The sequence below is a fragment of the Aphanomyces invadans genome (assembly GCF_000520115.1).
Source record: "Aphanomyces invadans strain NJM9701 unplaced genomic scaffold supercont1.28, whole genome shotgun sequence".
Classification (NCBI taxonomy): Eukaryota; Oomycota; class Saprolegniomycetes; order Saprolegniales; family Verrucalvaceae; genus Aphanomyces; species Aphanomyces invadans.
This window is the reverse complement of record NW_008580173.1, coordinates 241,244-263,767: the sequence shown is the minus strand read 5'-3', so window position 1 is coordinate 263,767 and position 22,524 is coordinate 241,244. Positions and strand designations below refer to the sequence as shown.

Here is a 22,524-nt window from a genome sequence, read left to right as displayed (position 1 = left end):
ACAACCAACTGCCCACCCTCGTCCTGCCCACCTCTGTCGACCGTGTTTGGCAGGATTGGTTGCCAACGATGGAAGCGGTTGCTTCTATCACATTTCAATTGCATGTTGGTGTTGCAGCTTTGCGCGCCGTTCGCCAAAGGTATTCCTTTGCAGTCTAAAGTGGGCACCATGTCGACGCGCTTCCGCCGTGACATGCTGACATGGTGGCAGGCTAGCTACTGTATACCCCTCCCCATGCTTGAAGAGAGGTGTCAAGGGGGTCATCCTCGTCCGTTGAGAGGGATCTGCATCGGACGAAAATGAGTAGTCGATCCGACTGAGGCATGCTTGCAGGCGGTCGACTGAACCAACTTCTCGACACCAATGGAAGGGTTCAGACCATTTGTCGCGATGCTCGAGTGCACAGCCACGAGAATCACTTGACTGGCCGCTGCCGCCGCCGACACTTCGCTCTCGCATCGTTCATCTGAAACGGAATGCCATGCTTCCGCATCATCGTGTCGATAAACAAAAGTGGAGTACGACGACGCTTGGAAAGAAGTAATTAAGTTGAGACAACCAGGGTGGACCGAGGAAGCCACCTCAAGCGAGCGGGCCGTGAAATGCCTTGATTCCGAACGCCATGCCTGCAAACAAGCACACGGCGTGGATCACAGGATTCCATACCCTTCCTTTGTTGAGCGACTCGACTTCGGCCGACAAGTGCTCGTTCATCGTGACCGCGTGGTCGCGACCGCGCTGCCACTCGACGGCAGCCGACGTTGCCGCATCGCATCGTTCCGTGAGCTCTTGGACTTGTTTCTTCCAACTGCGCTCGGCCTTGGCCCATTCGTGTTCTTGCGTGGCTTTCGCGGCCTCCAACTGTGCGACCTTCATCTCCAGATCCTCTTGGGCGGCCGACATCGCAACCGACGCAGCGGCCGTGTGGAACTCGTCCAGGGACGCTTTCAACGAGGCGCACTCGGCTTCCAAGTTCTTTTGACGCTGCTCCGAAGACTTCGCCGTCGCCACCCTCGCCTCGTACTGGGCTGTCAGCGTCTCAACTTGCTGTTGATATGCGGTGGCTCGCTTTTCGTGGTCGCTGGTGGCTGCAGCCAGAGTGGCTTCCAGGGCAGCGTTCGCTTTGGCCAACGCCGACAATTTTGCCGCCGTGTCAGCTGCTAAGGCATCACGTGACTGCACCGCGGAAGCAGTCGCGGCCTGTGCCTACGTACGACATGGCATCATGACGTCGGAAAACTAGTCAGTCACCTTGGACTCAAACAAAATTCTGAAATTGCAAAATACTTTGAAGAAATATGGGCAAAACCAAGCGATTCTCAACATATTTCCCTCGGATATTGACAAAATACAACGAAATGCCACGCATTTCGTTCAACTTTAAACCGAATTGTTGATGGAATTTGAGCCAAATCGCACAGAAAAGTCACAACACAAACACCATGTTCAATCGAGAAAAATCGAAACTTTCATGCGAATTGATACTTTCTGAAACACATACCTCTTCAATCGCAATGGCATCCTGCTCGTTGCGCTGTTTCAGCCGCTCGATTTCGTCGCGCAGCTCGGCGACGAGGGTGTCCATTTCGGCGAGCTCGTCCTGAAGATTGATGAGCTGGGTGTGCTCCTTGTCCAGCTGCTCTTCCAAGTCGTGCTTTTCCTCTGACACGGACTCGTAGTCGTCCGTAAGCACGTTCATTTCGCGCTTGAGTTCGTGGAGTTTCTTCTGCAATACATCAATGGACTGATCACGCGTCGACACGGCCTTTTCATATTCCGACTTGTCGTTCGCAAGTCGGCGTTCCAAGTCGGCCACACGCGCGGTTAATTCCGTTACTGCCAGTTCCTTCAAGCTCAATGATCGGCGCAATGGCTGCCGCTCGGCGTCTGCCGACTCCAATTGATCGTAGAGCCCGTTAATCTGCAAGACGGATTTAATTACATGAAGAGAAGTAGACGAGCAGACGTACTTCATCGGAGAGGGCGCTCACTTTTGCTTGCAGAGCCTGGACATCAACGTCGTCCGATGAAGTCGTAGACTTTGGGGTCGGTTCCGGCTCGGTCTCATTGTCCACCGACACAGAAGCAGGTTTCACAGAGTTTTCTGCGTGATACATGAGCATCATGCATGATGCGGTGGTCATCGGCACGTACCGGCAATGGCCGCAGTAGCGTCGTCGACTTGCGGCATGTCTGGCGCGATGGAAAGTGCACGTGGAGGCGGGCGATGGGCAAACTTCGGAATCTGCAGTGCTCAAAATAGCTTCATCCTTCTTCTGTTGCCGTTGAAAACAAAATTGAGCAATGTTTCAGCCATGTGCGCGTATTTTTCGCGCAAATATCTCCTTTTTGGATAAATTATTCACATAAACTGTCCGACGGCGCTTGGTTCAACCCGGCCGCCGTTCAACAAGCACGTACGGTATACTCAAGCCCGTGGATGTCGTTGTGGCTTTCTCGCCTGTACAGTATACTATACATGAGCCAAGGACGCCGGACAGCCTTCAAGCGCTCGCTGTTCATTGGCACAGTCCGCAGACAATAAGATGGGAATCCGACGTTGCCGGGGTACGTCAGTTGGGCGTTACATGGATCTTGAAGGAGGTTTCTCGTGTTTTTTATCAATGACTTGTACTTCGAAGTATTGCCAGAGCAAGTTAACGATTTGCATTATTCTGTATATCCTAATTTTGCCTAAATATTTGAGTATACAGTATATTCAAATTCATAGTTTAACGTATTAAAGTTAAACATCACACAAGAACTGTGTTTTCAACAGCATTCGGGTTTGCAACTTGGTGAACATGTCGGCTTGTCCAGTGGATCACGCAAGTGCCGCGAAGAGCGGTGGATGCCCTGTCGATCACTTGAATCCGGATGCCGCCAAGTCGGGACTCAACTCTCTCAACTTCATGGAACCTGCAGACCACACCGTCGATGCCAAGCAGAAGGTGCCGCTGAGTACCCATCGCGTGGCGTCGTCGATCCCGATGGGGTCGTTCGTCCCGCAACACCAGACGGAAGGGCAACAAACATGGCAGTATCCGTCCGAGCAGCAATATTTCAACGCTATGAAGCGCAAGGGATGGGACCCCGAAGAGCGCGACATGAAGGTGATTGTGAGCATCCACAATACGATTAACGAGAAGGGATGGGCCGATGTCGTCGAGTTCGAGCGCACGCTGCATCCCGAAGCATACAACAGCGAGACGTGTCCCGAACCCAAGCTTGTTCGATTCATGGGTCGCCCAAAGGACTTCTCACCCAAAGCGCGCTTCATGAACACGATTGGTGTGGCGAACCTCCCGTTTGACCGACACGACTGGATCGTTGACCGCAATGGCACCGAAGTGCGCTACGTGATAGACTTTTACACCGGTCATCCTGTGCCAGGGAAGCCACTTTCCGTGTATATGGACGTCCGCCCGGCACTGGATAACTTCGAAAACGCCGTTGACCGCCTCCGCATGCAATTTCACAAGACCATTCTCCCGCTCTTACCCTTCCGCGGCATGCTCTGGAGCAGCGATAAGAAACCATAGAGTCTGTACCCATGCTTTCGCTTACCCCGACTGCTTTCTCTTGTCCCACATGCTTTGCCATCGCTAAATATGAACGTCGACCCCGCCCGTGTCCATTGTCATGTCCACTGATATGTGCTTGCTGATCGAACGCATCAAATATCTGAACTATTTTTAAGAAATACTGTCTGTTGACCGAAATCCAGCGAAGCCATTAAATTATGACATGTCGTTCTCAATTGTTACATTGATGGCAGAATACGTGTTGAAACCAGTCCACTGGGTCAAACGTCGCCACGACGCTTGCAATTATGCCCGAAAGGTCGAAATCTCAATCAAATACTTCATCAAATACTTCATGTTCGTGTTCGTCAGACAAAAATATTGACCATTCGAGAAGAAACGTAGATTGCCATCTAAAAATTCGAAATGAATCTTTTCTATTTTGATCCGTGTTGACAGTCCAAATAGCACCTCCAAAGTCAAAGGACTACATTTGTCAGCATACTAAATAATACTAGTAGATAATTTTATATGACCTCCAAAAACATGTTTTTTGATTGAATTCTCGATAAATATTGCATTGGAATGAAAATACTGCCCCATCACATCCATTTAGTTTGGACCGAATTGTAGACGTCCATCCTATACGGACAGTTACGTCCCCGAAGAAAAATGTAATTTTTATGTCAAAGTTGGGAAAAATCGTGAAAATTCGAGAATTTCATCCCAAGCATTTCCGTGGTTTGGGCCAAAAACCAAACACCAAAAAATGCACCGGAATTTGTCAAAGCGCACCGAAAGCAAATAGACGCACTGTTTTCATGCCTTCAATGCGTGAAATATCGTAAAGCGCACTGATTCTCGGCGATTGATGCGATTTTCTTCCGCCGTTTCGACAGCGCGGGTGACCCAGCGCCGAGGCCATGACGTCCAACGATGTGAATGTTAAGGTCGCGGTGCGGTGTCGGCCGATGAGCTCCAAGGAAGCGCAGATGGGGTCGCGGCCCATCATCAAGGTGACTGATCAATGCATCGCGATCGAGAACCCGACCGACCCATCGGACGACAAGACGTTTACGTTCGACTTCGCTTTCGACACGGACTCGGTGCAGGACCACGTGTATGCGGCCGTGGCGCAGCCTCTTGTAGACCAAGCATTCCAAGGCTACAACGGCACGATTTTCGCGTACGGGCAGACGGGGTCAGGGAAGACGCACACGATGATGGGGTCTGGCGACGACCACGGGATCATTCCCAAGATGAACGAAGACTTGTTTCGGTAAGCGTATTTCTCACTTTTCAACGTCCTGCCGACATCCCCACTCGTAGGCGCGTTGAAACCCAGTCGAATGACACGACCAAGTACCTCATCACGGTGTCATTCCTCGAGATATACAACGAAGTCATCAAGGACCTGCTCAACCCGTCCGACAAAGTCCTAAAAATTCGCGAGCATCCCGACATGGGCATCTACGTCGAGCACTTGGCCGAAGTTTGTTTCCCGATTCATTCGCAGACTGTTCTAAGAACGTGATCTTTTCCTAGCTGGTGGTGCGGGACCCAGCCGACGTCACACGGCTGCTCGAGGAAGGCAACAAAGTCCGCCAGGTGGCCGCGACCCAGATGAACGAGCGAAGCTCTCGATCCCACAGCTGCTTTACGATAAAAATCGCATCCAAGAAGATCGAAACTCTGCATGACATGACCCGCGAAACCATGATGAATGCCAAGATCAACCTGGCACGGATGAGCACGCTGTGGCTCGTGTGCTGAGAGGAGCTGCGTAGGTGGACTTGGCGGGATCGGAACGCGCTGCCAAGACGGGCGCGACCGGTGACCGACTCAAAGAAGGCGCGGCCATCAACAAAAGCTTGAGTGCCCTCGGCAATGTCATCAACATGCTCGCCGACCGGTCCAAGAAGGGCCACGTCCCGTATCGAGATTCGAAACTCACACGCTTGCTGCAAGTACGTCGGCGGATGCGTGTGTCGTCGTGTTCGGTCATCGTGACATATCATGGCCGGGTTGGATAACGTCATTACGTTGTGTGGGATGTGTGGAATGCACCATCAACAAGGAGTCGGTCGTTCAACGCGACGGGTGGCACTGCGCTCGCGCCGCGGCCCATGTTCCTGTGATCGTGCATGGCGCCGCTATTGCGACACCATCCGTTTGTGGGGACATGGCTCGAGGTCGCGGCGTCTCGCCTGGCAGCTTGTGTTCTTGGTTGTCCAGTGTCGTCAATGTAGAACGACCATGTGCGCGATGACGACGCTCGGACGGTAGGAATCGCTCGGCGGGAACTCGCTGACTGTCATGATCGCGGCCGTCAGTCCCGCCGACTACAACTTTGACGAGTCCTTGGGGACGCTGCAGTATGCAAACCGCGCCAAGTCGATCAAGAATGCAACACGAAAGAACGAGGTACAATCGTGCTTGCAAGGTGGCACGTCGGGCTGTGCTTTCTCTGGTTTAGTAGGACGTGAACGAGAAAATGATCCGGGAGCTGCGCGAAGAAATCGAACGGTTGCGGCAAATGGTCCAAGGCAGTGGAGCAATTTCTCACACCCATGCACAACCGAGCTCCGACGCTCTCCATGACATGGACGAAATGATTGCCAACCTGGAACGGGCCAAGCAGCAGGTACACCACGTCACCACGAATGGCTCGATGGGCCTCACTCTCGCCGTGGAGTCATGGGACGAGAAGGAGCGTCTCGCTCGACTCTACGAAGAAGAGCGCCAGAAGAGTCTGGCCAACGAAAAAAACATCTTGGCCTTCATGCAGGTGAGAGCACGACATTGTTGTCGTCGCCCCCGGGCGTTTTCGAGCCATGGAGTGGCGTCGTGGTGTGGGCTAAGGTTTCGCCCCCGCCGCGGACGAGCTAGACCGTGCGGGAAGAAAAGATTGACGGCATCAAGCGCGTTAAGGCGCTGCATCAGGTACGACGTCGATCTCGTGAATAGGCCTTGCGTCAGCATCGTGGTGCAGGACAAAATCAAGCTGGCAAAAGCCTTCCGCGAACGAAAAGACAAATATGGGCAAATCAAGCTCCAGCTCCAGCGGGACATTCAAACGTACCAAGATGCGCTCCAAGCGAACGCGGACGACGGCGTGATCCAGCCCGTCCTGCGCAGCATTGAAGCCACAAAGCAGCTCTTGATATCGGTCCGTGGGCATCAACGGCGGCGGCGATGTCACATATGCTTGGTGTACGGGACTAGGAGCGGGATGGCCTTGCCGTGCTGAAGGACCGCCAGAAAGACGTCGAAGTCAAAATAGTACGTTGCTTTGTCGACTGAGGCGTCCTTGGCGTGTCGGGGGACGCTGTGATCGATCACGATCGGAAATGGTCACGGTGCATGTCCTCGGGTAGCTCGAGGAAGAAGCCGACATTGCCGCCAAGAGCGCAGTGTTGCAAGAAAACGAAAAACTGCGGCAGGTACACCACCCCCGTTCGTTGGAGGATGGCGCGGTGATGTCGAACAGGCCATCCAAGACGACGAACGGGCCAAGATGCGCATGGAGAAGGAGAAGTTTCTCGAACAAGCACTCGCGGACGAGCGGCAGCGGCTCCACACCCAAGCCGAGGACGAACGCGTCAAGTTGGAGCAGATCCTGTCCGAAAGCGTGGACAAAGAGAAGCGACTGGCGGAAGAAGTCATTTTGCAACGAGAGAAATCGCTCGCGATGAGCGAAGAAATGCACAAGATGCGGCACAAGTTTGCGGAAGAGCAGACGCGGACAAAGAAGCAGCTCCAGGAGATGCTCCACGGTCTTCAGGCGCAGTGGCTCCACGAGAAGAAGCACATGGACGAAAAGTTTGTCGAAGCGATGCGGCTCCTGACCAAGGCCCACGCAGACATTGTGTACCTCACCAAGAAAAACGAGGCGCTCGAGAGGCAACTCGAAGACCAAGTGGGCAAAGTGCACCTCAACTAATAGCACCAGACGGATTGTCTTGGAGCAATCCGGGGCCATCATCACCCCGCGCGATCGGCATGCACGCGCCATTTCGTGGCCGCGACTGTTTGAAACGGCATGTCCGTTGGTGCAGGACCATTCTCCTTGTATGCATTTGAACGTCATGGTGCCCTGGCCGCACTTGCCATCGTAGGCCCTGCTCTGAGATGGAGGACGAGTGTTTCTCCATCGCGCTTGCTAGCTCAACGCGATGGATGGCAGACGGCATGCTTTTGCAAACGAACCAGCCGCACGTGCGAAACATGCCCAGCAACGCCAAGCAAGTGGCTATGACGGAGCGAGCGAGCGACGGTCTAGGATTTGAGCAACGACGACGTAGAGCTCTGCCAGGATATGTATATCATGGCGGCAGCTGCCGAGGCGCCATGGAGTTCCTCCCTTACCTGTTCGTCCGCTCACAACGGGACCGTGCAAGCACGTGTGGAGTCCATTTCTTGTCGCGCCGAGGCGGCGGCAGCATGTGGACACACATCAAAACACGATGCCATCGATTAATACAGCGACGCCCACGAGCCCTGTCGCAGACACGCACAGACCAATGTAGCTGTGGCCACGACGCTTGCGATCGATCGGAGCGCGTGGAGGACGCCCCAGTGATGAAGTTTCGCTTGCATGAACGCTGTGCGATGGGTCTTCCAGTACCGTTCGTCGGTGAGGTGCAGGTTCAGACGAAGCATGGCCAGTGTCGTGTACGGAACCAACGCGAGGAAGATAGAGCCACCGACGATCCAGAGCGCGGACGGGTTGCTCGTTGAGATGGCAGTGTCCACCGTCCACGCGGCGAACGACGCGGTGCTGGCTACGAGGCCGATGGGCGCCAAGAACGCCGACGCACTTACATACATTTGGCAAAAGAACGGCGCTTGCAGCCGACGAGAGCCCAGCCGGAGGATGGCCGGATGTTGCACGACACTCATGTACACGGCAGCGCCGCTGTAGAGTCCGGCCGACGTGACGGCGGCCACGGCAAAGAAAAGCTTGGCCATCACGCACGACTGGACCGGCGGCGGCCTCCACCTTCGCACGATCCACCAGCCGTTCAGTCGGCACGTCGGAGCTGTAACTCAGCAGTTGCGGGGAATGAACCAATGGGAGGTCGACAATGGGGCGGCAGGTCATGAGGAGTCATGGGACTCGGCCCTGCCGCGCCATGGAGCTGTCGGCGTCATCGCGTTCACATGGGGCATCAAACAGATCCAATCGTGCCCACCACGCAGCAGGCAACTCTCCTCGATGGACCATCGGATCGTCGAATTCCCCTGCTGCAGGTGGTGTGGGTGGTGCACCTCAACATCACACGATTCCGGATCGTTATCCGGATTCGTCGCCGAGAAGAGGCGGCGGTCTGCGCAAGCGCGGGACAACGGCGCCAAACTTCTCGTCTCGCCATGGAATGCTCTTCTCTCGGGACAGCGAGAGGCAGGGTACATGCCGTCCGAGACGAGGCGTACATGTGAGCCTGGGGGAAAGTTCTCGGGTTCCCCACGACGGCGTGGCTCGCGCCACATGGGTGAACCTGCTGCACAGTGACTCGCGGGCATGTGACCGCCGCCAAGGCAGATGGTACCTGCAGCGCTTCGTCCAGGTCACGAGGAGAACTCCAAGCCGTGTGCAACGCAGGAACGCTTCGCCGACATTCCACACGGTGCAGCGGTGTGTTTTCTTCCGACGGCGATCGCGTGTGCCGCCCCAAGGAAACCCGCCACGGCAACCCACGGCTACGCCACGACCATCGCGCGATGGACGCCTTGGACACACGTGTTGTGGTCGGTGCATGGCTCATTTGTAGCTATTCCCAAGTCGTTCCGAGGTTTCGAGTCAGCCCCCGTGGGATGGGAAGCGTCCGATTGCTTCGACCGCGACGGTAATCATCCTGCTACTGTGCACGGCCGGAACACTGTTCGTCGTTTCATCTGTACGGCACCCGAGGCAACTTTCATGCGGTGATGGCCCCACCCTTCCAGAACAAAACCATCGGCTAGCTGAGCGCAGACGACGGAAACTGAGATGGGCTCGAGCAGTGACAAGCGACGATTCGTCAGCATCGAGGCACCACCGGGCGGCGCCACTCCCCCCGCCGATCATTCGTGTGCGTGTAGTTTAGCGAGACGTAGGTAGATAGGTGGCTGCCCCCCCCCCTCCACCGGGAGTGCCACCCCCATCACTGGTTTCATTCGCCTCGTGGGGTGTCAATGATGCGCCTGGCTATGCCCTCGCTTTGAACTACATGTGAGGTGTGTGCCTTCGTTTCGAGAAGGGAGAGAGACCATGTGGCGTCGAGAGTCGGCGCAGCGTTTGTTTGGGGCATGGGCGGCGCCTGCTGAGCAGAGGTAGCTGTAGGGAGGAGGCAGGTAGGCGAAGTGGCTGGTCGCACTTCTGTGACGGCTTCCGATGGGCAGAGTCCACGGCGGCAACGTGCCATGGGCAGACGAGTATGCGTCGCAGTCGGTCGAGACAACAGGTGGGAGAGGACGACTTAAATAGGACACTAACTTACAACTGATCGACAAACAACATGACGTCCGACTTGAACAGCATGTCCAACTCGGCCGCCGTGTGATCGTATTCGGGGGCTTCGTCCTTGACCGCCTCGTGGATCGGCGGCAGGAGCGCGTGGTCGGATGTGGGGAGGTCGTGCACAAAGATCGCATGGGCTTCTTCGAGGGCAAGTTTCTCGGCGGGGGTCATGACGTCGCAGAAGAACGCGACTTCGTCAAAATGGAGCACTTCCGGCGCTTCGTCAATGCGTGTGGGGGATGCGGACGGGTCCGCCTTGTCGACGACAAACGACGACCGCGGCGTCGACTGGTACGGCGCAAATCGCTTCATGCGCTTCTTCCGGTCGAGTTTCTTTTGGTTCTGGTTGGCCTTTTCGCGGTGAAAGTCGCAAAGTTTGTGGTCCTTGCCATTCCGCTTCATGGCGCGCATGTTGAAGCATTTGCCCGTGCGGTACCCGCACTTGTCGTCCATTGACGTCGCCTGGGGGTACACGACGGACGGGTCGGGCATGTCATCGTCGTCGGTCCGCGTCGTTGCCGGCGGCGGGCAGTAGCTAAAGTCTTCGCACACGGACCACGACCGCGAGTAGTCGTGCGGGCGAGTCACACCGTCCAAGTGCGAGTAGTCGACGGAATACGATCGATGGTTCATGGGGTCCAAACGAAATTGGAAAATGACCCCGTGACAGGCGGGCGCGCGCTATAGCCACAGCCCCCCACCACCACGTGGTGGATCGCATCCAACACCCCGTGCTTTGGTCACAGCAGCAGCCCCACCACGGGCAGCAGCCGGAACTCTAGAAGCTCCCACACTAGAGTGGCACGAAATGTCAACTCCTGCGATCCCCCATGCCCTTCGACAAAACCAGGTGGCCATACACTTGTCCGCGGCAAGTTCAACTTGCACTTTGCCCTCTCCTCCCTCCTCGATACAGGGACGGACGACAGCACGTCGGTACCTGACGGTGCCTCGTTCGGCCCACGGAGGAGCGCTCACAGCCCGCGAACGACCGAGCCTTCCTCCCCAACGTCCACACGAGGTAGCGATTCCCCAGATAGGATTGCCCCCGACGGCAGAACTTGAGTTTGGTGGATGGTACCGTGGGGGGGGGCGCCAGTATGTCTTGTGCCCACGAGGCAGGGCGGATACAATGGATCGTTGGCCGACCGTTCCGATTGTTCGCGCGCGCGTGGTGTCCCCGGTTGTTGGCTTGGGCGGAAGGGGAAGCGTAGAAAGGCCGACCAGCGTACGATTCCGTACGAGACGGACCTTCCCCAAGGTGACTACTAAAGGGAATTCGATGGTAGAATCTCTCTAAACCAAGCTGTTGGGGCTGACTTGGGCGAGTTGGATCTCGCATAGAAGAAGGAGGAACGGAAAGCGCAACCTTGCACGCATAAACGGTAGGAAACGTGCTGGACGGACGTTCTCTGCCAACGTGTCGCCATGGAGATGCGGCGCACACAACCCCCCACGACACGCGCCACTGTCCAATTCGATTGTGTACTGAATATGGGAAATGGCGAGGCAGTAACGAGAGGCATTTCCCTTTGACGAGTCGGGTGCTCGGGTTGAAGGCTGGGAACGTGGTGGCCTTTCTGCCGCGGTGGGTGGATGCAACCGCTCGACGTTGGCGATGGATTCGAGCGAAATGTGGAGTCTACTCAATGCCTACAGACGATGGATGGCGGACAGCGTGCTGTCCTGACTAACGTGTCGTCGCCGTTCCGAGGCGGTTCGTTCGGGGCGGGGGAACGTCGCTGTGGGGGAGTGGCGAAGCATCACGCCTAGTCTACACAGCCTTGGTATCCATGTAGAAGGTGATGTAACACAGCTCACTGAATCCCCAAGCGGAGTCTGTCGAACACATGGCGCCTGACCAGCCATCCCACGACGTCGGTTTCCGCGAAACAGAGCCACCGTCGTCTGGAGAGTGTTGAGAGCTCGTGGGGGATCCTGGTCTTGTGCGACCGAAAGGACGCTGGCGGAAGGCCCTGCCACAGACAAGACCTATGTACGCCGACGGCTGCCACGAATGGAGGGGGGGTGACGATCGCAATCAACAGTGCTGTGTGTCGAGGATGCGCAGCCTACGTCAGGGGCGGGCCTACATGTGGCTGTAGCTTCCGTGTTGTGTGCATGGATATAGGGGGGGGAAGGGTATGATTCGGTTCCCCCAAACCCCATGCGTGGAATGTCCCCCCCCTGCAACCTTGGTTCGGTTCCCGTTTCTGGAGTTGAATCCAGACCTTGACCACGGAATCGCGCGCAGGTTTCTGTGTCTTGTTCCAATGTCAAGGTCGCGTGTGTCCGATCTATGCCGATGCTGCCGAATCGACCGAAACACGAGCGCGGCGTTGGAAAATGCCAAGTTGGGCCACGGTTGCATGGGGAAAGGAGCATCTGGATTTGCCGCCCAAGAGGAAAGCAGGCCCAAATATGTCCTTGTATTCGTCCCACCGCGGCCTGTCGACGACCTCGACGTCGGGTGTACATGTCCGTGAGCAGGACACAGCCCCCCCACCCATCACTCTTTCAAAGAAACACGAGCAGCGCCGAAGCATACAGTGCACCTGTCGATCGCGGCGGCGGCACACGGACTCGACGACGCCGTCGTTGGGCATGATCAGGGCCGTGCCGCTTGGAATTGTTGTCGGTGGCTGCCTGCCTGTTCATCTTACCACTGGTCGTGGACGGACGATGGCGATTTTTCCTTTCCTCTCGTCCCCTACCGCGGCGAGAAGCTTTCTCTCGTCTGAGGCGCGGATCGGACATCTGAGTAAAGAGGGCACATGACGCGGGTGACTCATCGGGCGACGAGATTGCCCGACAACGATCAAGACGACGAGTTCATGAACCGTCGTCCGCCGTCGAGGGAATGTGCCGCCGTGGACCGTGCTGCCGGCATCAGCACGATTGAGAGATGCCTGAAGCGTCGGTTGTCGTGTGTTGAGAGGGCTTTCCAACAACGCCTACGATCGAGTTGCCTACCGCACGAACGGAAAGGCAAATCGGAGGATCGCCCCCTTGATGGTTTGGTCGCCGCCCCTACCGGTGAACGATCGCTTCCCCCCTGCCCGCATCCACCCAAGAAGCCTTGGTCCCCATCGAACAATCGGCGGGCCTTCAGCGCAACTTACGTGGTACATGCAACTCGTCGGGGGAGTGAAGTCGCAGCCAGTTGTGTCGATCGCCCGCCACGTGCCCCTGCCCTACTTCGTCGTAGCTACGCAAACACTGGGACAGACTGCCCCCATGGACACTCGTCGGGGGAGTGTCTCCTGCGGCCTCGCTCGAGCGGCCGCGACGGAATCGGGGGTGGAGGCAACGATCCCCGACCTTGTTGTTGTCGCACCTTGAGCCCGTGGAGCAAACCGTCCAGTGTACTGTAGCCTGGTGGTGTATATTTCGCCACATACGGCAGCCGTATGGTTTGTGCATGGTCGTCGCAAACGGTGGCGGCCGAAAACACACCGCCCCTTTGTGACATTCGTCCCATGGAGAATTCGGTTGGGACAACCAGGGGGGGGTGGGCATCGTCTTGGCCTTTGTTCCAACGCAGTTCACCCTCGTCATCGCCCAGTCGCTTGCACGGCCTCGGGCGACGTACAAGTAGCAACGGTGCACGGCGACGCGTTGGCAGGACCGCGCAACCCCTCCCGACGACGTACCAACGGTCATGTTACAACATTACTGCGACGGGCGCCGAAGCGCGATGATGCTGACATGTCAAGACCCCTGTCGGGCACCCCGAGAAATGTTCGTGTGGCGGTCGTACTGAGGGTGACGATGTTCGCGCGGGCCGCGACCCGTGGGTCGTCGCCAGCCTTTACGCGACGCTCTCGCTCAAGCATTCCTCTGCTGATGAGCGGAACGTTGTGCTTATCTACTGCCAACATCCTCGAGCAGGACGTCGATTTGCAGGGTAGGGGGAAGGCGCCCCCCGTCGTCCACTCACTGCACGAGGCCCACATCCCGTGAAATACGCGCCCAGCTACAGCTGACCTCGTCACGCGCGAGGCTCCGCTTCGTCACGGTGGCTATGGACGGGCGCTTTCGACGGGCCGACTTGTATGCGCATTCTCGTGCACGAACTAATCGGAGCCAGCAATGTCTTGGCGGAGCGTGCCGCGAGAGGGCGGTACGTTCAGGAGCACCCCCCGCTCGAGCCAAACATCGACCCGACGACTACGAGGCTGCTCTTGTTTCGCGCAGATGCACTGTCCTGCAAAGGCTAGAGCCGCCGCTACACCACGGCAAGGTCGCTTTCCCGGGTGGCGATTCAAACGTTACAAGCTAAACGCCCGTGGGCGGCGGCTGGCTGTGCGGCAGCAGGATTTCCGCGCTCCAGATGGAGTATAGCCAGAGGTGGAGCGCATTGATGGCTGGAGGCTAGCCGATGATTCAATCGAGTCACGCACGTCGGCCGCGGCGTCCGCCATTCTGGCCGGCCACATGGTCGTCGGGAATGGTCACTAGCACATTTCTCGCAGGACGGCGAGTCTACCGTCCCACAGTGCGCCGCGACACCCACACCGTTGGTGCACCGAGCACGGCATCGCAGCGGCAATTGAGCGCAGACGGCTCGTGAAAGGTCGGGTGGCTGTCCATGTCGACGCGCCAAGTGCCAACCCCAACACTTGGTGCGCTTCGAAACAGCGACACCCGTCTGCACTGCGACAATCGAACACGTACCGCCTCCTCCTCGATCGGGCGCTCGGACACCGCCTTGGTTCGCTTGGCGCTGCCGCGGTGAAGGCAGTGCGATGTCCATGCACTTAAGCGCGCAACGTGACTTCGCCATTCGTCCATGAGATCATGGGGCTCCCTGTGATAGGATTGTACCATCCTTACGCGGAGGGCACACCCACCCACTACCCCCACCGACACCATCACGAATATCAGCACGGCACCGCCTGGCATTCACGAACGCGGGCAGTCAATCCGCCAAGAGCCAGCGTCCCAAGGGGGAATGGAGAACGATCGGCACACTCGTGCGCTGTACAGTTTGCTGTTACTACTGACACTGGTCAATGGAAAGCCACCGGGGGGTGGTGGCCGTCCAGGATGGCGTCGCTAAGCCGAGGGGCGGCGTAGGTGGTCGGACCGGCTGGATCGACCGACGACGTGTCGGTGCTTCCTTGCATCTCGTCGCCCTGTCCAAAGAAATCGCAAATGCAAATGAGGACATTCAAGCTGTCCCGCTCGTGCGTGTTGTCGACCGCCGTCGCGCTGTGGTGTTTGTGCCTCATGTCCCAGCACCACCGAAAGATCTGCCGCACGCAAGCATCCATGTCCGCGACCAAAGGTTTCTCCAAGCGCGCCAAGAGGCCATATGCCCACACAGCTCGTAGCCTCGACAGACTTGGTGCGGTGCTGTCGTCCAGCCAATGTGCCACGGTCTGGAGGAGGCGTTGGGTGAGCACTTGGTCCATTTGCAGCAGCACCTTGACCGTTGGAGGATGTCGGAGGAAGAAGGCTCGCCACTGCGCCTCCTCGCTCATCTTTGGAAACGGGACGTTGTCCAGGCGAATGGGCCGAGCCACGAGCGTCGCTTCGACATGGGCGAGGTACTGCCTCAAGTCTGCAAATTCGGCGAGGACTTGCATGCGGGCGGCACGGGATAGCGCGAGATGCGCGGGGTACGGTGGCAGCGACGGCAAGAACAGTGCCTGAAGCGTGTTGGGCTGGACACTGGCAATCGTGACCGATGCTGTTGTGACGTCTGGAATCGAGGCGGCTTCCATACGAACACGCCACATGTACTCTTGAGCGTCAGTGGGCGGGCATTGCGCCGCAGCACGCGCTTGGTACTCTCTCAGGACGGCGGCTGGCACGTCCGCGACAGGGAGCACACTGGCGTCCATGCGCTATCAATGAATTTTTACTGTCGCATTCCGTTTATCCGGAAACGGGCAACCTCCAATTTGGGCCGTGGCCAAAAGCTGTGACACTTGATTAAAGTATGATGGCATGCCACCTAGACTTCGCCACCGCATGCGATTGCTGCGTAGAAGGGGTCGGCTCTCTTCCGAGTCGACGCTCGACGTCCTCTGCATGCCCTCCTTGCAGCCGCGATATACCCAAAGAGTTGGCGCCACAACTTCCGGGATCTTTTCTCGAGTTGGCGACGTGGGAACGATGTGAAACCTGTTACCGGGGCGTCGTGCGCCACAGCGTTATCGAATGCAGGCTGGGCACAGGGATGTCCTGGCAATGCATGCGGCAGGTCCATGGCCATGCCATGGCGAGTTGCTACAGCTCGGTGGACAGCCTGTAATTTGGACAGAACTTGGTTGCCTGTGGTTGGCTAAAAAATATATCGAAAGATCTGCATGTGCTGCTTCCTAGGTGAGGAGGTGCATTGTTCAACCAACGTGGCGATGCGGTCCTGGTCAACAGGACGGCGGCCGACTGCGGCGTGTTGTATCGTGGTGCTGTGCCTGTGTTGTGTCATTGCTGTGGCGGCGGAGGCCACACCACCGGGCCAGTCGGTGCCCCACGTGGACGGGATCGCGACTGGTGCTACCACCGTGCAACACCTGCGCGCAACGCTACGTGCGTTCGAAGCCATGCAAGCCATTCCAAAACCATTGCCGCAATCGCATCATGTCGAAATGTGGCTGGGCGGTGTCCAGTACAAGTCGCGCATGTCGCCGCCGTGGACGGACGCTGCAACGGGCCGCCGGGTGCGCTTCGCAACAGGGTTTGGTCGTCGCGACGTGATTGTTCCGGTGGCGTCGAGCAGATCTCGCGGGGCAAGCGCAACGTCGTGGCGGGCGCGGCCATTTCGCGAATATGGTTTTGGCGACTCCCAAGTTGTCCGTGTCACCCCGAGCGGCCTCGACTTTGGCGTCCAGGAAACGTGCACCCCAACGCTCTTGAGTGTGCAAGTGTCGTACCGTGCGGACGCACTGGATGCAGAGCATGGGCACGACGCCAGTCCATCCCACGACGTCCAGCCCCTCGACATCCACGGCATCGCCATCCACGACAAGCAGTTCCTCCTTGCCGACGTATTCCACGCCGTCACGCTGCAGCCCGGCGACGTGCACACGTTTTACGTTCTGTTTTTGCCCCACGAGCACAGCGCCACGATTGAGTCGACTTTAACGTTTCAAACGTCGCTGGGCGACGTGCCGTACGCGCTGCGGGGCTCGGGGGTCCCGAATCGATACCGGGCCTCCAAGCTGGCTGCTTCGATCGCGGCCGGCGTTCGATACGATCCTGTCGTGCATCTGTACAACCCGCATCACCAGGTTCGTGGAGACAAACTCTCGTCGGTTCGAGCCACAACGTTGTGTACGTCATGACATGGGCGTGCTGTAGCCGCTCCGCGTGACGGAGGTCTTCACGACGGAAGGGTTTTTGCACTTGGAGCTGCCGAAAACGCCACCGACGTCGTCGACCCATCCCGACGACACGCGTCCGACCACCGGCGTGTGGGAAATCGAAGCGGGTGCGACGAAGCCTGTGATGCAGCTCTCGTTTGTGTCGTCCGTGCCGGGCCATTACAGTGCGTACGTGCGCGTTGAAATGGACAAGGGCAATTTGATCCTGCCTGTGGAGCTCACGGTGCTGTCGGAGGGGCTGCATCTGGGAGCGACCCATTTGAACTTTGGCGTGCTCGTCCACGACGACGAGGTACATGATGGTGTCCTTCCGTGCGTCGCCAGGCACGGGTGCTGCTGACAGCCTGGTTTCGTGAATGGATCGCTCACGGCGCTCCTCGAGTAGGAACATCACATCGCGGTGGACTTTGTCAATACCGGCCGCACCACGGTGCTCGTGAAAGGCGTGAGTTTACAAACGCCGGACAGTCGCATCTCGGTCGTGATTCAAGGCTCTCACGCGGTCGGCCCGCTGTCCCGAGTCAAGCATGCCATGGTTGTTTCGTACGGAAGCATCGACCCCGGCACGTTCACCGGCATGCTGATTGTTCACACGAACGACACGACCGTCGATCCGTCGACGCACGGACGCGGCCATGGCGGCGACATTTGGCTCAATTACACGGCAACCAAGGTGAGCGGTCGTGGGCTCGCGTTCGCGCCGCAAGAGGTCGAGTTCACGTCGTGCGGCGGCGCCGGGCGCGGTCTCGTTTTAACCAACTACTTTGACACGGCCGTCGCGATCGAGATGGTGCAACTGGCCGACCCGTCGTTGTTTTCCCTGCACAACTTTACCGGGAACGCGGTCGCGGAGGCCGGTACGTCGTGGCCACCCATTTACTTGGACTGCATCATGGATGTGGACGGCAACGGCACGACGACGTCGCCGACATTGCAATGGCCCGTCACGACCCACACCCACTCGCACCTCCTTGTCCAAACCAACGTGTCTCGGCATGTAATCCCCCTTGTCTTGTCTTCGAACCGATTGACGGTACACACCACCAGCAAACGATGGCATGCCATGTCCACGGACGCCCGCGTCGCCCGCCGCCACCGGCCCCTCGACAAGCCGGTCGCCGCTCCGTCCGCGACTGGCGCCCGACGTGCATTTCAACTCGACTTGGGCAACATTTCGTCGTCTCGCCACGTGCTGGTCAACCTGACGAATTTCAACCCTCGCGCCATTCCAGTGCACAGCATCGTCGCGCACCTCGCGACGTTGGAGGTGTCACTCGAGCCCATGATTCCCCACTTCGCCCCGTCGGGGATGGAATGCTTGACTCGTCATGATGCCGGCGACTCGGACGACGCTGCAGCCGACGACGCGTGTGCCATCGACCGCCAACAGACGCCGCTGTACCCTTCCGACGCTTCGAGTTCGTGTCGGTCCAAGCACAACATGTCTACGGTGATACCACCTGGGTACGCCTTGCCCATGGTCCTCCACATCACACCGACCGCGACGGCCGCCACGGACGTCCTCGCGTTTACGATCTCGACGACGTCGGAAACGATTGACGTGTATCTCACGTACACGCCGGTGCGCGGCTCCATCGTCCCGACGCGCCGCAAACTACGCACGGCTTGCCCGTTGTACCCCGGACGAGCTGAAGTCGTGCCGTTGTATGTAGACAGCACGTTTGCATTTCCCGTGCCCATCACGGCGATTCGCGTATCCGATCGGCGAGTCCAAGTCCTCAGCCAAGCGAGCGCGGTGTCCCCTAACGGGACAACGCTGGTTGCGCAGTTGGTCGTGTCGCCCGCGTATGCCCTCGGGTGTGCGAACCCCGACAAGTTTGCCGACTGCTTGCTGCCCGTCCCGATTGCGAGCCGGGACTGGACACCGCCATCCCACGGCATGCTGTCCTCGTTCGGGCAAGCCGTGACCCCAGCGGACGTGGCTGCGCATTTTCAGCGACTCCAGCGCTTTGCCGAGTTGGAAACCCAAGGCGACACCGTCGCCGAGATGCAAGTTGTCATGTATACCGATTTGGTTGCGGTCGCGCCAGTAGTCGTGCGGATGCCGATGGCCCGCCCGCGCCTCGTCGGCGAGAGCACAACCCATGCCGGCATGGTGGAAATGCCCCTTACCCATGTCGGCAACGTGTCCGAGATGTGGCTGACGGTCACGAACCCATCCAACGTGACGATTGACGTGGCGCTGGCACTGCTTGCGTCGAAAGACTCGGACGAAATCGGAGCGCGTGGCGGGTTTTACACGTGCCCGAGTCCAACCAAGGTGGTGGCGGCTTGCAAAGATACGTGGAAAGCGGCGGTGACGTCCGGCGATGGCGCTGTGGCGATGCCCGCGTTCTTCCTGTCATCGATGGACAAACAAACCCTGGCGCCGGGCGACACCACGACGCTGGGACCGATTCTGTTTGCGCCGAGCGCGGCCAAAGAATACGTTGGCCGGTTGTACTTGCGCAATACGTTGAGCCACATCGAGCCCGTTGTCGTCCGGGGCCAGGGCGGACGAGGGCACGTGCGCGTGGTCAACAATGCTGTGCTCGACTCACACGCCCCGCCGCGCGTGATTGCGTTGGAGAACGACGGCAACATGCCGCTGGTTGTCCACGGCTGGAGTTGTCCAAATTGTGGAAAATGCAGTGGGCACGACGCTGGCTTTTGCGTGCAGTTTCCCGGTTCGTCGACTTCGGACGCGGTTCCCGTCGAGCTCGCGCCCGGCGGCAGCAGGTTGTCGCTGAACGTGTCGTTTGTGTCTGGCTGTCGCTTCAATCGGGAAGTCGAGGTAGTGGTGCTCCACACGTCGTCCGGCAACGTGTCGGTGCCGCTGGAAGGGGCGGTGGCATCGCCTTATCGGGAATGCCTGGGCACGACCAGGATGTCGTACTTGCACGCCGGGGGTCGCGTCATTGTGTGGGGACTCTTTGCGTTGATCGTGAGTCAAATTGTCCACTACACTGTCGAGATTGTGTGGCTCGACTGCCACGCGAGTCCTGCCGACACCAACTTTGGCTACACCCCGCCCGTGGCGACCGAAGCCCCGGCATTCCCTGACCACGTCGACGACGACGCGCTGGACGACGAGCTCCAAGCGATCGAAGCGCAAGTGTTTGAGAGTTTTACATTTGCCCCGATTCGCAGCCCTGCCGTCCAACGCGTACATGACCAACGCAAAGCCGCCCTGGCCCAGAAACCCACCGACAAGAAGAAAGCCAAGCCGAAGAAGGCGCTGGCTGCGACGACGCGGCCAGATGCAGTTCGCACGGCTCACGCCACACGGACATGCTCTCCAAGAGACGACGTGGCCACGGTGGCTGCACCTGTAGTGCCGGACGAGTCACCATCCAAGAATGGTCCGACGGCGTCCCCTCGAACGGAGCGTTGCAACGCCGAGGATGCACAGTTGACGCCTGTGTCCCCCCATCGGGCCCCGCCAGATACGACTCGCGGCGCGGAACACGAGCAAAACACCTTGTCGTCGACCCCGTCGACGACTGCGGACGGCTGCGACCTCCAACACGACCGTGGCACCGCCATGAAGCGCAAAAATGCACTCAGTTCGTGGCGGCCAGCTATTGCAACGACTACGCATGTCGAGCACCACCCTGCTGAGTTAGCCCATGCGGTTCGTGCTAGTGCCCACCTGCCACCGGCACGCGGGGCCTCCAGGCAAGTGCCCCCCGTTGCTCAAGAGTTCCCACAAGGCGTGGTACACGGCCCCGGGTCTGCTTCACATGCCGCATGCGCGACATACCTCGTGGACCAAGCAAAGGCAGACCACAACGAAGCCGCAGACGATGCCGAGGACAACGGTACCTCGTCCGTCGTGACGGCAGCGTGCGCCACGGTGAACGACGTGGCCAAGATCTGTGCTGCCGGCAACGACACAAGCACGAAGTGCGAAGAACGCGTTGTGGAATCGGACGACGGCGTTCGCTATACCGCAGGCGACAACGGGAGCGACACCGAGACCGGCGCAGTCGACGGCGATTGTAGTGCCGAGTCGAAAAGTTCGGACGAGGACGGCACGGACAATGGCGCCGACGACACGGACGACGGCATCCATGCCACGGACGCCTTGAAACTTGACGCGGACGACGCTGTCGACGACGGCAGTGGCAGCGACGACCCGACGTGGAGTGCGGACCTGGATCGCGTCCCGCTGCACGTCGACAGCACGAGCCGCGACAACACGATCGTGTTGGACGAGATCGACCAGTTGATGCAAGAGGTCCACAATGAGCAGCAATTTCGATGGCATGAGCCATCGCTGTTGTCGCCCGGCCGAGGGAACGCCACACATTGGCACGACGAGCTACCACCCCACTCGGCTTTGCGCCATGACCAATTTGCAATGCCGCGTCGGCCCCACACCTCGTTCCCTCCTCGTTCAATCAAATCGCCGGTGGCGGCACCACCTGGGTTTAGCGCCGCCGATGCCGATCCGTTGGCTGTGTCCCGAACGTACGCCCACCTCGGTCAACTGCGGCGCCCCCCTCACGACAACATTCCACCTCCCATGTGGGACAACCAGGCATTCAAGGCCCCGCTCGTACTCTTCGGGTCGTCCTACTTTACAGGCCACCAAGCTGGCCGCATTGGGTCCCGCCGGCCGTGTCGCAGCAATCCGCCCGCTGAGCGTCCCAGTCAACGCCATGACTTTGAGCCCTTCCATCGCAACGCGTTCCCTGGTCGAGACCGAAGCCTTGCCAGTTTGGTTGATGTCGACGCCCCCTTTGAAAGCTCCCGCGATGTGTTTCTCAAGTCGGAGACGTCGCCGTTGCAACGAGATAGTCGATTTGGGTTCTGGTAACGATTCAGCACACGGAAGCCGTGCGCAACATGGTTCCAATCTAGCCACGGCGTCGTTGTCATGCTCTCGACGGTACCAGGGACGTCGTATAGTGCCTGGAGGATATCCACGGAGCCACACTGACAGGCAGCGGCATCACCCAGCAGCGAAAGTTGCTGCTGCCTCGCTACTCCAGGTGTACCGACAGAATAGTGCGCAATTTACCGTTTCGCTCAAAATACACATTTTTCGAATGCGGGAGAGGAATAACATCGTATTGCTTTTCGCTCAAAATACACAAAACCTACCTCCGTTACCGATGGTGCACAACTTATCATTTTATACAGTACAAATTCAATCGCT

The 22,524-nt window shown here is 58.3% G+C and overlaps 8 protein-coding genes across 14 annotated transcripts; 4 read left to right on the top strand and 4 right to left on the bottom strand.

Moving 5' to 3' along the window:
* Positions 1 to 339: 339 nt before the first annotated feature.
* H310_10856 (hypothetical protein) lies at positions 340 to 2,249 on the bottom strand. Its single transcript, XM_008877335.1, has 4 exons — positions 2,155 to 2,249; positions 1,971 to 2,104; positions 1,502 to 1,921; positions 340 to 1,206 (listed from the first exon to the last, which is right to left on the bottom strand). The coding sequence occupies exons 1-4, from the start codon at positions 2,189 to 2,191 to the stop codon at positions 583 to 585; spliced, it is 1,215 nt and encodes a 404-aa protein (XP_008875557.1). The 5' UTR covers positions 2,192 to 2,249; the 3' UTR covers positions 340 to 582.
* Positions 2,250 to 2,773: 524 nt separating this feature from the next.
* On the top strand, positions 2,774 to 3,690 carry H310_10855 (hypothetical protein). The gene has a single exon (XM_008877334.1). The coding sequence runs from the start codon at positions 2,805 to 2,807 to the stop codon at positions 3,540 to 3,542; it is 738 nt and encodes a 245-aa protein (XP_008875556.1). The 5' UTR covers positions 2,774 to 2,804; the 3' UTR covers positions 3,543 to 3,690.
* Positions 3,691 to 4,298: 608 nt separating this feature from the next.
* On the top strand, positions 4,299 to 7,886 carry H310_10854 (hypothetical protein). Of its 5 annotated transcripts, XM_008877331.1 has the most exons (12): positions 4,299 to 4,803; positions 4,854 to 5,016; positions 5,070 to 5,264; positions 5,312 to 5,491; positions 5,811 to 5,948; positions 6,004 to 6,168; positions 6,220 to 6,312; positions 6,414 to 6,467; positions 6,517 to 6,693; positions 6,750 to 6,806; positions 6,902 to 6,967; positions 7,015 to 7,886. In XM_008877331.1, the coding sequence occupies exons 1-12, from the start codon at positions 4,448 to 4,450 to the stop codon at positions 7,465 to 7,467; spliced, it is 2,097 nt and encodes a 698-aa protein (XP_008875553.1). In that variant the 5' UTR covers positions 4,299 to 4,447; the 3' UTR covers positions 7,468 to 7,886. The 5 variants fall into 5 exon arrangements, with proteins under 5 accessions (XP_008875553.1, XP_008875555.1, XP_008875551.1 ...); XM_008877333.1 differs by having other exon boundaries at positions 6,750 to 6,967; XM_008877329.1 differs by having other exon boundaries at positions 6,517 to 6,806.
* A 94-nt stretch (positions 7,887 to 7,980) lies between these two features.
* H310_10853 lies at positions 7,981 to 9,275 on the bottom strand (the record flags this gene model as incomplete). 2 transcript variants are annotated; one of them, XM_008877327.1, is made up of 2 exons in its annotated part: positions 8,353 to 9,275; positions 7,981 to 8,308 (listed from the first exon to the last, which is right to left on the bottom strand). In XM_008877327.1, the coding sequence occupies exons 1-2, from the start codon at positions 8,493 to 8,495 to the stop codon at positions 7,981 to 7,983; spliced, it is 471 nt and encodes a 156-aa protein (XP_008875549.1). In that variant the 5' UTR covers positions 8,496 to 9,275. The 2 variants fall into 2 exon arrangements, with proteins under 2 accessions (XP_008875549.1, XP_008875550.1); XM_008877328.1 differs by having other exon boundaries at positions 7,981 to 9,275.
* Positions 9,013 to 9,524, top strand: H310_10852 (hypothetical protein). Its single transcript, XM_008877326.1, has one exon. It carries the CDS (start codon positions 9,070 to 9,072, stop codon positions 9,454 to 9,456), a length of 387 nt encoding a protein of 128 aa, XP_008875548.1. The 5' UTR covers positions 9,013 to 9,069; the 3' UTR covers positions 9,457 to 9,524.
* Positions 9,525 to 9,971: 447 nt separating this feature from the next.
* On the bottom strand, positions 9,972 to 10,665 carry H310_10851 (hypothetical protein). The gene has a single exon (XM_008877325.1). It carries the CDS (start codon positions 10,657 to 10,659, stop codon positions 10,003 to 10,005), a length of 657 nt encoding a protein of 218 aa, XP_008875547.1. The 5' UTR covers positions 10,660 to 10,665; the 3' UTR covers positions 9,972 to 10,002.
* A 4,316-nt stretch (positions 10,666 to 14,981) lies between these two features.
* Positions 14,982 to 15,924, bottom strand: H310_10850 (hypothetical protein). The gene has a single exon (XM_008877324.1). It carries the CDS (start codon positions 15,873 to 15,875, stop codon positions 15,039 to 15,041), a length of 837 nt encoding a protein of 278 aa, XP_008875546.1. The 5' UTR covers positions 15,876 to 15,924; the 3' UTR covers positions 14,982 to 15,038.
* Positions 15,925 to 16,340: 416 nt separating this feature from the next.
* H310_10849 lies at positions 16,341 to 22,428 on the top strand. 2 transcript variants are annotated; one of them, XM_008877323.1, is made up of 3 exons: positions 16,341 to 17,267; positions 17,338 to 17,652; positions 17,746 to 22,428. In XM_008877323.1, the coding sequence occupies exons 1-3, from the start codon at positions 16,344 to 16,346 to the stop codon at positions 22,180 to 22,182; spliced, it is 5,676 nt and encodes a 1,891-aa protein (XP_008875545.1). In that variant the 5' UTR covers positions 16,341 to 16,343; the 3' UTR covers positions 22,183 to 22,428. The 2 variants fall into 2 exon arrangements, with proteins under 2 accessions (XP_008875545.1, XP_008875544.1); XM_008877322.1 differs by having other exon boundaries at positions 17,338 to 17,690.
* The last annotated feature ends 96 nt before the right edge of the window (positions 22,429 to 22,524 follow it).